Source organism: Leptonychotes weddellii, chromosome 5 (assembly GCF_054177405.1).
Source record: "Leptonychotes weddellii isolate Sample4059 chromosome 5, ASM5417740v2, whole genome shotgun sequence".
NCBI lineage: Eukaryota > Metazoa > Chordata > Mammalia > Carnivora > Phocidae > Leptonychotes > Leptonychotes weddellii.
In genome coordinates, this window is record NC_138373.1 from 116,772,326 (window position 1) to 116,785,882 (window position 13,557).

Sequence of the window (13,557 nt, forward strand, 5' to 3'; positions counted from 1 at the left end):
TTTCTGTGCTTTTGTCAAAGCTATTTCCTGGCTATCAGTATTTTCATGTTTCATATCTGCTTGAGTGCCATTTGCAGTTCTTAACATTTGTTCTGAGTCTGATCTCTACTTCTTAATCTAGTTAAGGAAGTATGTGGGGTTTTCCCCCATCATACTAGCCAAGACTTTCCTCTGTATCTATTTCTTGCTTTCCTTTTCCTTCTTTCCTTCCTTCCTCTTTCTCTCTTCTTTCCTTCCTCTCTTTCTTTCTTTCTCTCTTTCTCTTTCTTTTTCTCTTTCTCTTTCTTTCTTCTTTCTTCTTTCTTTCTTTCTTTCCTCTTTCTTTCTTTCTTCCTTCCTTCCTTCTTTCCTTTCCTTTCCTCTCCTTCCCTTTTCCTTCCTTTCTTCCTTCCTTCCTTCCCTCCTTCCTTCTTTCCTTCCTTCCTCTTTCTCTCTTCTTTCCTTCCTTTCTTTCTTTCTCTTTCTTTCTTTCCTCTTTCTTTCTTCCTTCCTTCCTTCTTTCCTTTCCTTTCCTCTCCTCTCCTTCCCTTTTCCTTCTTTCCTTCCCTCCTTCCTTCTTTCCTTCCTTCCTCTTTCTCTCTTCTTTCCTTCCTCTCTTTCTCTTTCTTTCTTTCTTTCTCTTTCTTTCTTCTTTCTTTCTTTCTTTCTTTCTTCCTGCCTTCCTTCTTTCCTTTCCTTTCCTTTCCTTTCCTCTCCTCTCCTTCCCTTTTCCTTCTTTCCTTCCCTCCTTCCTTCTTTCCTTCCTTCCTCTTTCTCTCTTCTTTCCTTCCTCTCTTCCTTTCTTTCCCTCTTTCTCTTTCTTTCTTTCTCTCTTTTCTTTCTTTCTTTCTTTCTTTCTTTCTTTCTTTCATCTCATCTTCCTATAGTTACCAATAGGACCTTTTGTTTGTTTAGGATGAGAGCTCTCTTAAAAATCCTTTTAGATATAAAGTCCAAATCTTCAAAGGTATATCTACCTCAATTGTGACTCCAAACCAATAAGCCTTTTCATGGTTTAAAATCGGTAAGCCTTTTATGGCTTAACCCTGGACACAGAGAGAGTGCAAACGGTATAGCCCTCTTGAGATGCAGAGCCCCTCCAAAGATAGCTTAAGAAAGCAAAGACCTTCACTGTCACAGGTGGTAAAGAAAGTTCTATCTCCCACAAAGGAGACACTTTAGTTCACAGATCCACAAACCTGTGTTACCAGAAAGTGATACTGGAATAGGAATTTTCCCAGCACAAACGAGGAAAGGAAAATAGAGACAGCAACAGCCCCCTAGCCTGCTGGCCCGCTGCCCCATGCAAGCCTGACAAGGTGCACTCTCCCCACCATGGCCCTACGCAAGCGGCAGAGACCAGAGAGAATATTCTCACTAGTTACAAAGCCAGGTTCTCAGTACCTGAAACAAGACAAATGAAGAGTCTCATCTTATGATTTTCATCCTTATGACAAACAATACAGAAGTCAGACAAAGGAAAACATGACTATTTCTGGGAAGGGAAGAATCAATAATCTGTAGGTACCCAAAACTAAATTCACAAGAGTCATGATTCGAGATCTGTTTTTTCAGATGTTATTCTCCTGCCATTATGAATTTGGAAAGGAAGGGAAAGGAAAAGAAAAGTTTTATACTCCTCTCTTGACTGGGCGCTATAGTCAGAGATCTGGGAGACTGACATGGTAAGAACTCTTACCTCTGCTGGTCTGTTGTCAGTTACCACATACATCAGCTGCAGTCTCTAGGGAGAGAAGAGTTTTCCAGACTTCTACTCTCCCATCCTCATCACCAGAAACTACAGGAGGAGAAAATTCGATTTCCTTCTACTCTTTTAGGGTTTCAGCTGGGGCTCTGTAACAAGAGACAGATGAGCAAGACAAAAATAAGTTTATTAACATGGGTATCTCATATATATTTGAGAGAAATGCAGGGATGAGTAACTCAAAGAGGTGGCCAGAATTTGGGCTTACATACCATCTTAACCAAAGAACAGTACATTTTTAGAAGAACAACAAGACAGAGGAAAAGAGTTTTAGGCTTCTAAGGGCAGCAAACTGTGGGAAGATAAATATTTAGTGGCCACTGGAAGATAATAGCTAGTCAGTAAAATTTGTTATTTGAGGTCCTGTGAGGTCTTGGGGCTGATGAGCATGTAGAGTTGTCAGTGATTAAGTCCTGTACAAACCTAGGTGGTTCTGTTTTCAGGTATATAGAGGGAGGGCAGAGTGTTTTCTTGGATCTGCTTCTTCTCAGTTGCCTTCAGTTCAAAAGAATCCTTATGCCAAAAGGGAAGATTTTCAGGTAGCATATACTGCTATTCTTCTTTAGGTTTGATTGTAAAATTCCCTTGTTTTAAAATGACCCCTTATATTCTAAGATCAAAATGTGAGATAAGGCATTGTCAAAAAGTTACAAACATTGTTCACGTGAGGCTTATTTATAATAGTAAAACACTGATTTATAAGCAAAAAATTATAATAGCAACAAAAAATTTAGAGTGGGAATATGGCTGAGCAATATGGTATCATGCTATATACCCATTAAAATGATAAGTAACATGTTATGTGCTTTTGGGGAAAGAGTATAGAAAATAATTTTAAGTGAAAAAGATGAAGACAACATAGTGAATGCAAAATCAAAAATTGGAGCTCTTTTTCTGTTGTGTAAAATGTTCATTCAGGGTGTTTTTTTTTTCTTTACAGTTCCTTAAATTCATAATAAAATAGGAGACAGTTCCTGGTTTGGAAACAGTCCTACTTCCCAGTTCTTCATGAGCCAGGTCTTTAAACAATGCCATTTCATCATTTTCCTGTAGGGTAATTCTTAGGACATCAAAATAGCTCTTTTCAAATATTAAAAAAAAGAGCTTCCAAAGTTAGTAAACCAATAAAGAGTTCCTGTTTTTCACATCTCTCAAAGGGTGGAACCCGCAGCCATTAGGAGAAGAAGGAAGTGAAAAGATGTTAAATACTGAGCACAGCCTTCCCCGGTCAGCCTAGAGGTCTGGCTTCCCGGTCAACATGAAGGCTCCCCTTCTTCTGGGGCTTCTCCTGCTTTCCGTCACCGTCCAGGGCAAGGTCTTTGAAAGGTGTGACCTGGCCAGAACTCTGAAAAGACTTGGGCTGGCTGGCTTTAAAGGTGTCAGCCTGGCAAACTGTAAGTTAACTCTTCTTCATCCTTCCAAATAGTTAGCCTGGTGTGGGACAGATAGAGGATGAATAGTAATAAAGAGGCTTTGAATGAATGGACTTCTTTTATTTCTTTTGAGGGTCAATGGTTCAAAATATCAGCTTGTTTCTTTAGAATCAGATATGCCAGATGAAGGAATGAGGGCATGGGAGGGCAAAATTCTCTGCCATTCTAGGGATACCAGGACCCATTGTGCTCTTCTGGAGCTGCTAAATTTGTCTGTTGCCTCAGACTCAGTGGCACGTGTAGGCTGACTGAAAGGTCTATCTGAGCACCGGGACTATCTGTCAAGTCCTGGGTCTTTGACGCCAGGCATTTTCTGTTTGGAACTTGGTTCCAACGGTAATGAGCCTAGAGCAATAAGGATTTTTCTCTGCCATGCCATGGGATTTTTTTTTTTTTTATTATTTAAAGATTTTATTTATTTATTTGAGAGAGAGAGAATGAGAGACAGAGAGCACGAGAGGGAAGAGGGTCAGAGGGAGAAGCAGACCCCCGCTGAGCAGGGAGCCCGATGCGGGACTCGATCCCGGGACTCCAGGATCATGACCTGAGCCGAAGGCAGTCGCTTAACCGACTGAGCCACCCAGGCGCCCCATGCCATGGGATTTTTAACAGCAAAGTTTTAAAACCCTATGTTGAACTCTCAGTGCAGGGGCAGTAGGAACCTATTTCCCCTTGATTACTGTTTATATAAGGATCCCTGAAATGCAGCTTGTAATAGTATTTTATTATTCTTTTTTTTTTTTTTAAGATTTTATTTATTTGTCAGAGAGAGAAAGAGAGAGAGGGCGCACACGCAGGGAGGGAGGCAGGCTCCTCGCTGGGCAGGGAACCCCGTACAGGACTCAATCCCAGGACCCTGGGATCACGACCTGAGCCCCAGGCAGATGCTTAACCTACTGAGCCATTCAGGCGTCCCTATTCTTACTCAGTATAGTTTATTAACTATTTTTCAGTTTCTTCCACTTAATTCAAGATATGTCTGAGTAAAAGTTACTTTATATTTTAGTTCACATTTATCAATGTGATCACTGTATTTTTGAGGTTGAATTCAAACATTTCCTCTTGGTAACCGCTTTTGAATGAACGAGTGGATGGATGGATGAAATAGTCTTTCCTGTTTTACCTCTTGTTTTTCAGATTCTGATTTGATAAGCAAATTCACCTTTAGGTATCTTAAGAAAATTTATTTCTCCCAGAAAATTCTTATTTTTCCTAATAAAAAGCATTTTTTCCATCAGCGTATGTATGTATCTGCTATTAATTATAAGATCCACTCAACAACTCTGTTGATTTTTCCATTCTAGGATAAATCTTGCCTGAGGATGGGAGCAGGGGAAGGGTAATGACAATGGAAGAAACAGCTATTTTAATATTTTAAAAATATGTTATCTAGTTTAGTATTAGTATACTAATAGTATGTGTACTAATAGTATACATTTTGTAATACTAGTATTAGTATTACAAAATGATTTGCAAACTAAAGGATTCTCACTAAAGTGTTAAAATATATTTGGGGGCCCCTGGCTGGCTCAGCCAGTGGAGAATGCAACTCTTGATCTCAGGGTTGTAAGTTCAAGCCCCATGTTGAGTGTAGAGATTACTTAAAAAAATAAAATCTTAAATATATATACATATATTTATATTTATAAGGAAAAAACACTTTTACACTTATAAAGTAAGTCATTAATAAAATAGAATAGCAAAATAGAACTGATTATGGTATGTGAAATACATCATGTGGTGTTGATGTTTCTTACTAAAAATAAGTTTTTTTCAGGGATGTGTTTGGCCAAATGGGAAAGTGATTATAACACAAAGGCTACAAACTACAATCCCGGAAGCAGAAGCACTGATTATGGGATATTTCAGATCAATAGCCGCTACTGGTGTAATGATGGCAAAACGCCCAGAGCCGTGAACTCCTGTCACATACCCTGCAGCGGTAAGAAAGACGATGTTTAAGTGGCGGCACAGGACTCATCTAGTCATACTTACGAGAGCAGGGGTTCCGTACAAATGAAAGCGTCTTGAAAGGTTCATCAGGGACCTAGAAAAACTCTATTTCAGTGCCTAGAAACTCTTTTTTTTTTTTTTAAAGATTTTATTTATTTATTTGAGAGAGAGAGAATGAGAGAGAGCACAGGAGAGAGGGGAGGGTCAGAGGGAGAAGCAGACTCCCTGCTGAGCAGGGAGCCCGACGTGGGACTCGATCCCGGGACTCCAGGATCATGACCTGAGCCGAGGGCAGTCGCTTAACCAACTGAGCCACCCAGGTGCCCACCTAGAAACTCTTTATGATCATCCTCATAATTCCCTAAGAAATTAAAGAGCTGATGATGACATCATAAAAAGTTCAAGTTTTCTAATGTAATCTAAAATGATCTATTAATTTATCATAAATGAACATATTGATGCTTTGTCGAAAACCATGCCATTTCTCCCACTTTCTTTGGGGAGGTTTAGGGATAATTTGGTGGTGGGGCCCTTTTCTAAAAATTGTTTTTACTTTTTATTTTGAAATGTCCTAAATATATAGAAATTTCGAGACTTCAGTATAATAAACAGCCATATGCTCATCACATACTTTAATAGTTGTTAACACTTTGTCAGTTTTACTTTTTTTACGTGTATTTTTTTCTTTTTGCTGAGTGATTTTAAAGTGAATTAGAAACATGATGACTTTTCATTTCTCAACTCTTTAGTTTGCCTCTTCAGAAAATACAGTTCTTATATAATTATTGTTATACCTAACAAGTTATTTTATGGATTTGTTTAATTGGGGTGAAACAAATATTCTATTGAACTCATATAAAAGATAGAAATAACATGTGGAATATTCAGTGTATAAAATACTGGAGAAGTATTGTAAAATTGATATTGTTAAATCTTTTAATGTTAAACTTACTAATAGACAAGATTAGTCTTAGAATACATTTTGCATCCAGCTAATTTATTTTTAATCTTTTATTATATAATAAAATGTGGCCATTGAACAAAAATCCTTACTCCCCAGAGATTTATGACCACTGGTAACTTTTGGTGTATATTCTTCCACAGTATGTATCAATCATGTTATGAATGTAAAGCTATATCATGCACAAATGTACCTACATACAAACATGTAAGCAATGTGCATTAAGAAAAATGAAGTTGTACTATTTTTACTGCTTTACAGCTTGCTCTTTATCACACAAAATTATTTCTATGTCAACAAATACAGATCTGTATTATTTTTAAAGGATGGAAAGAATTCCACATATAAATGTTCTATAACTTACTAGTCCAGCTCTTATTGGTAAGCACTTAGGTTATTCTGCTTTTCCCCCTTTGTGAAATGCTATGAAATATCTTGTGCATACATCTTTAGGTACATTTTTATTATTTCTTTAGGATAGATTTCTGGTGGCAGAACTGCTGATTAAAAAATTGCTAGTCTGTGTTTGGTTTTTTTTGTTTGTTTGTTTGTTTTTTACAGTGCCTAGAAAAAAGAGAACCTTCTGTCACATTAGTTAACAATTCCAGAGCTTTCCATGACTTTGGTAAATGAGAAACAGAATGCTTTATTTCATGCCAAATGGGATAGAATGAAGAAAAATTTTCCCCCAACATTCACAGATAAATGGACTCTTAGAAAATAATTTTATGTTCTTTCATCCTCCTAAGAGAATAAAGCTGACTAAATCTAAACTTAAAATGAAATTTCTATGGAAGCTGTTTTCATTCCTCACCACCTCTTTTTCAGATTTGCTGAAAGATGACATCACTCAAGCTGTAGCATGTGCAAAGAGGGTTGTCAGTGATCCAAATGGCATTCGCGCATGGTACGTTTAAGCATTAAGGTGGGGTGGGGGGCGCCTGGGTGGCTCAGTTTGAGCATCCGACTCTTGATTTCACTCAGGTCATGATCTCGGGGTCCTGGGATGGTGCCCCACGTTGGGCTCTGCACTGGGCATGGAGCCTACTGAAGATTCTCTCTCTCCCTCTGCCCTTCCCCCCAGCCCCCCTCTCTCCTTCAAAAGAGAACTGAATGTTGCTGCTTTAGCCTTACCCTAAACAATGAGTTACATAGAAACAACCTGTTTCATCTGATTTAGAATCTTACTCTTTCCCCCTTCAATTTATTTTAGAGGATTTCTAGAGTTTTTAAGATTCTCAACATTCTACCAGTTCCTTGTCTTATCTTGAAATTGCTTTTGGAGTTAAGTAAATGTGGAAAGCACTTTGCAATTACTATTGTAGAGTGCATAGATCAACGTTCATGTTCCTGGGCTTTGGGGGGATCCTGGGCTTTGGGGAGAAGTGACATACTTGGTGTACATATCTCCATTTAATAAATAGCAAATACCTCAATCTATCTGCAGCCTGTCGTCCATTTACCGGTAAAACATTCTGTTCTCCCAGAGGATTTGAAGTGTGTCTATTACAATGAAGCTATGTTTTGACCTTATCAGTGTTTGTTTCGCTTTTCTCTACAGGGTGGCATGGAGAGCACACTGTGAAAACCAAGACGTCTCTCAGTATGTTCGGAATTGTGGAGTGTAACTGTGGAGTTTTCCTTCTGCAGCTCATTGTATCTCTTTTTCATATTACCATTCTTTCAAATAACACTTTTACACAAGCAGGAACAGAATATGGTCTTTCTTCTAAGTCTTCATGTTTACGAAATGTGTTTATTTGATAGCCTGTAACATTTTTCAGTTTGCTAATAGAATAATGCTGGTGAAAACTTATCTAAAGTCTTGCCTATCAAATACATCTCCAATATAGTCAGTTCTTAAAGAAATAACCCCAACTTAATCTTCAGTACTCCCCAATATTTTATAAAAATGTAACAAAAGATCTTAAAACAAACATCTTAGGCAAAATCCTAGCTGAATAGGCATCTGTTCAGTCCTCTCCAAAAACAGTAAAAAAAAAAATTAAAAAAAAACACAAAGCAAACAAAAAAAACCCTACAAAACAAACAAAAAAACACTCTCTGTTGGGCAATATAAAGTTTAAAAAGGAGCAGAATGCCAAATGGCTAAAAATGATGACAGCCTGAATTAAGAATTTTGCTTTTCTAAACTGTGACCTTGGTTTAAATATTTTCTCAGAAATGTTGCTTTCATACTGCTTTAAAAATAAATTGACAGTTTATATGTGAATCTATTTTGGCCCTTTAAAGAACTCTTCTATGCATCTTTGTGATCATGAAGGAATATAAAGAAGGACTGGATGAGCTGTTGTTGTTCTTTGATTTTATTAACTTAGATTCATGCATTATGACTAAATCTTGAGGCAAATGACTGCAAGTATTGAAATAATTGCTGATTAACCAAAGGTGTGAAATTATGCATGTTATAAAAATAATACAAACATTATCATTAGAGGCTTTGCAACTCATAACTTGTCTTTCTTTGTTTAGACCCAACTAGTGTCTAAGAAGAAAAAATATGTGTATTCAAAAAAGAATTATTTGGGGGCTCAGTCGTTAGGCATCTGCCTTCGGCTCAGTCCTAATCCCAGGGTCCTGGGATCGGGCCCCGCATCGGGCTCCCTGCTCCGCAGGAAGCTTGCTTCTCCCTCTCACACTCCCCCTGCTTGTGTTCCCTCTCTTGCTGTGTCTCTCTCTGTCAAATAAATAAATAAATAATCTTTAAAAAATATAATTATTTGATATTCTTAATATATTCTATATCTTTACCTGTACCCAAACAGCTGGATATTGCTGGAGAAAAATCCACAAGCATTCTGACAGATCTCATTTTGATAACCACAGATCTTGCATGGGCCCTCAGTCTGCATGGCCATCCGAGTCACTTCTCTGCACTCCTTCTGTGTTGGTGTCCCCACTCTCCAAAATGACTATTACTATTTTAGTTCTCTTCCTCTCTCTTCAAAGCCCCAGCACACACATCCAACCATTCACTTTTCACCCTCTCTGTTCTCAGTAGATGACCTGACCTCACATTACACTGAGAAAATAGAAGCAAGCTCATACGAAATTCTCCCCTCCTTGCCACTGTAACAGCGATCACACCTTCCCCTGGGCCCATCCTCTCTTCCTCCGCTCCTGCCAACGGCAGGGTCTCCACATGCAATCTTGGATTGCATCCGTCTCATGACTCCCAAGTTAGCAGAGTGTTTCCTGCATCCTGAGTTACTCTCTCTTTGCTGGATATCCCCTGCCATTGTACAAAATGTCCTGGTAACCTTGCAAAGATTCTTGCAATTCAAAGACTTTGCAATTCTAGTGATCTCTGTTTATCTCACTAGATCTTTCAGTAGCACTTGACCAAGTGAACCACTTCATACTTCTGGAAAGCTTTTTCCCCCTCAGCTTCTCCTCCTTCTCCTCGTTCACATCCCTCCTCATGGATTGCCCCTTCTCAGTCCTTGACTGGCCTTTCCTCTGTTACTTAGTTTCTAACTGAGGGAGTGCTCTAGCACTCAAGCCTATAGCCATTTGATAGACTACATATTTTACTTACTTATTTATTTGTCTCTCCTCGCTGAAATATAACTTCTAAAATAATAGATTTTTCCCACTTTTTAAAGACATTGAAATGTCTCAATTTTCCCCAGAATTTACATGTACAGTACAAAGGCCTTAAGTTTTCTGAACAGTTTGAGAGTAAATTGGTGCCCATGTGGCCCTGAATCCTTCAGTGTGTGATTCCTACATAACCTCAAAACATCACCCAGATCTGGAAGCTAACACTGATACATTATTACCACCTACTCTTTAGAGCCCATTTAATTTCATCCATTGTCCCTGTAAATTCTTCACAATAGAAAGATCTAATTCAGAATTATGTGCTGTATTTTGTTGCCATTTTTTTTTTTTTTTAGTTTTCTTCAATCTGGATCATTTCTTCAGTTTTTTCCTTTGATTTTCACAACTTAACAATTTTGAAGACCAGAGACCAGTTATGTTGCAAAATGTCTTAAAGTTGTTTTGCTGTTCTCTTGATTAGATTAGGTTGTGCATTTTTGGCAAAAATACCACAGAAGTGATGCTGTGCTGTTCCCATTGTACCCTCTCGGGTGGCACACAGTTTTGTTTTGTTTTTTTTTTTTTTAAGATTTTATTTATTTATTTGACAGAGAGATACACAGCGAGAGAGGGAACACAAGCAGGGGGAGTGGGAGAGGGAGAAACAGGCTTCCCGCCGAGCAGGGAGCCCGATGTGGGACTTGATCCCAGGACCCTGGGATCATGACCTGAGCCGAAGGCAGACGCTTAACGACTGAGCCACCCAGGCGCCCATACTTTGGTCATTTGATCAAGTGACCTCTACTGTGAAGTATTTGGGAAGGGGTAAGGGCTTTAAGACTGTTCCTTAACAAGTTTTCAATTCATGCATTTATTTATTATATCAATATGGACCCATGGCTTCCTATTTTATTCAAATTACAATCCATTACTACCATTTATTTTTATGTTCACATTGTCCGTAATTTGGCTAGTAGAGCTTCTCTGTAAGCTAGCTTCTGCATCATTTTGTCATGTCCTCATATTTCTTGAGTACTTTTTTGTTTTCTGGCACAGGATGGTCTAAGGCTCACCTTGTTCTTCCCCTGCCCCAGCCCTGGAATCAGCCATTTCTCCAAAGAGCACTGATTCGGTAGAGTGGACAATGGTACATATGTACGTATATATGTATGTATTTATTTAGATCTATTTATTTTAGAGAGAGAGGGAGAGAGCGAGTGTGCATAGAGGGGCAGAGGGAGAGGGAGAGGAATCTCCAGCAGACTCCCCGCTGAGTGTGGAGCCCAGTGCAGGGCTCAATCTCATGACCCTGAGATCATGACCTGAGCTGAAATCAAGAGTCCGATGCTCAACCGACTGAGCCACCCAGGTGCCCCTGGACAATGGTATTTGAAAAACAAGATCTAGGCACTAGAGTGTCACTGATTCCAGGCCCCACCAGTGGACAGAATTAAAGGTTATATGTATTTACACAGTATTTATCACTGTATCTATTTATATTGAATTCATATCAGTATCTCCAATTCCAATCCCACACCACAGGGTTCATTCTATTTTTCTCTTTTTCCACGTTGTTAACTCTCTTCTCTGATAGTGAGAAACTTGGCTTCCATTGTGCTTAATAGCTTTGAAATGTATCCTTAGTGCATGTATGTATTTGATCAATTTGTCTGTATGTAACAAATCTCCCAACACTGCCACACCGTGGAATAGACCCTCTCCACTCAGGCTCTAATATCCTTCATTGGCTACCCCTTCCTCCACATCTGCACGCCCTCTTAACTGTGTTACATCTCTGACACCATGCTGGGTCACTGTCCTGATAGGAAGGAGGGCAGAGTTTTTTACACCCATATTCCAAACACCTGGAACATGATACGCACTCAATAAACAGCTGATCGAATGAATCTCTTCCTGATTATTTAGTATATTCCTCCATGTTGACCATTCTAGGATTTTTCTTACTCTTCAGGCCCACATGATTCCAGTACAACAGCTTCTGGGATTCCAAGGGTCAAGTCTTGACTATGTGACTGTAATGCATAGACCAGCCATGGGAGGGCAACAGAGGTCCCCAACACGGGTGCAGCCTCAGGCTTCAAGATTCTGGAGCCATTCTAATACGATTAAACCCCCCAAAATATGGGTTTATTCATATCAGGTCACCCAGAGGTGCATAAAGAATGAGTCAAGGTAGGGGAGAGAGACTTGAAGAGTGACAGCTCCGATGCAGAAATGAGATATATCCAGAAAGCTCCAGGATAGCTCAACAACACAGGCTGACTGAAGAAACAACCAGAGATTAGCAAAAGTTGGCTGAAGAGGGAAAGCGATGTTTCCTGGAGATTTTGCTTAATGTTTTTGGTAACTGTCATTTCTTATTTATAGCTTTTATTATCATACAATCAAGCTCCCAAACTGAATTTCTATTCTTATTTGGGAATGAAATAAAAATCAATATCAATGTTTGATCATTTTTAAGAGAAACTCAATCTGTATGTTGCTTACTTTTACCCCAGGGTATTATTTGAAATGCAGAGTAATATTCCAGATGATAACTTAGCTCTTTATGTGGCACTAATTATAACTAAGCCCTGAACACATCTTTTGCACTTCTATTTAGTGGACTCATTTACCTTTTTTTAAAGATTTATTTATTTATTTTAGAAAGAGAGAGCAGGAGGGGCAGAGGGAGAGGGAGAGAGATTCTCAAGCAGACTCCCTGCTGAATGCAGAGCCTGACTTGGAGCTCAATGTGGGGCTCGATCTCACAACCCTGAGATCACGACACCAGCCAAAACCAAGGGTCAGGTGCCCAATTGACTGTGCCACCCAGGCGCCCATAGTGGACTCATTGAAAAAATATTTACTTAGAAGTTGTGAAAGGAGATTAATAAAAATTATAATGAGGAGTGACTAATGTCATTCATAGATACAATGTTTTCCAATTAAATGCATATCTATTATGCAATTATATTTTTAAATCATTTTTAATTTAATTTAATTTAATTTTTTAAAGATTTTATTTATTTATTTGACAGAGAGAGAGAACACAAGTAGGCAGAGCGGCAGGCAGAGGGAGAGGGAGAAGCAGGCTCCCTGCCGAGCAGGGAGCCCGATGCGGGGCTCAATCAAATGACCCTGGGATCACAACCTGAGCTGAAGGCAGACACCCAACTGACTGAGCCACCCAGGCGCCCCAGTCATTTTTAATTTTAATAAGGTTATAAATTCTCAGTGTTTACAGAGTCAGATAGTTCCACAAAATTTATGAAAGATGTACCTCCTCATTTCTCCACCTTTACATGCAACTGCTTTCTACTCTTTTAGTTTAATGTTTTTTATATTTACCTCCATGCTTTTAAATATTAGGCTTATATTGCATTTTCTTGATTTTTCCATCATCCTAGGCTATTAGGATATTGACTTTCCACTATGGAAGTTAAGGATTAGGCTCTATTTCCTCCTCCTCAATCTCCATTGCAGATGGCACCCTTCCCCAGTGCCTATCCTTCCAATGTAATTATACATTTTTGTTAGACCAATACTCAGTATTTACATAGCCACAAATACAATTATTTTCTTCTCTAATGGAAGATTGTATTTTCCCTAGAGCTAATAACTGCATGACTCTTAAATTTGCTTAGTTTTCTGTGTATCTTTTGGTTTTACCTCCCAAACTCTAGGTCTAATATTTAAACATTAAATATTAAATATTTAAATAATCTCTCAAGGCTTCAGACACAGCTAGAATTTTGTCAATTTCACCCTTTTTTTAAAGTTTATTTATTTAAGTAATCTCTACACCCAATGTGGCCTTGAAATCATGACCCCAAGATCAAGAGTCACATACTCTTCTGACTGAGCCACCACCAAAGCCTGAGGCTTAACCAACTGTGCCA

General features: G+C 38.7%; 1 protein-coding gene across 1 annotated transcript; it reads left to right on the forward strand.

Moving 5' to 3' along the window:
• Positions 1–2,969: 2,969 nt before the first annotated feature.
• LYZ (lysozyme) lies at positions 2,970–8,081 on the forward strand. The gene is given in 4 exon segments (NM_001290067.1): positions 2,970–3,138; positions 4,955–5,119; positions 6,920–6,998; positions 7,653–8,081. Coding segments are annotated over 4 exon segments (447 nt in total). The 5' UTR covers positions 2,970–3,002; the 3' UTR covers positions 7,720–8,081.
• Positions 8,082–13,557: the final 5,476 nt, after the last annotated feature.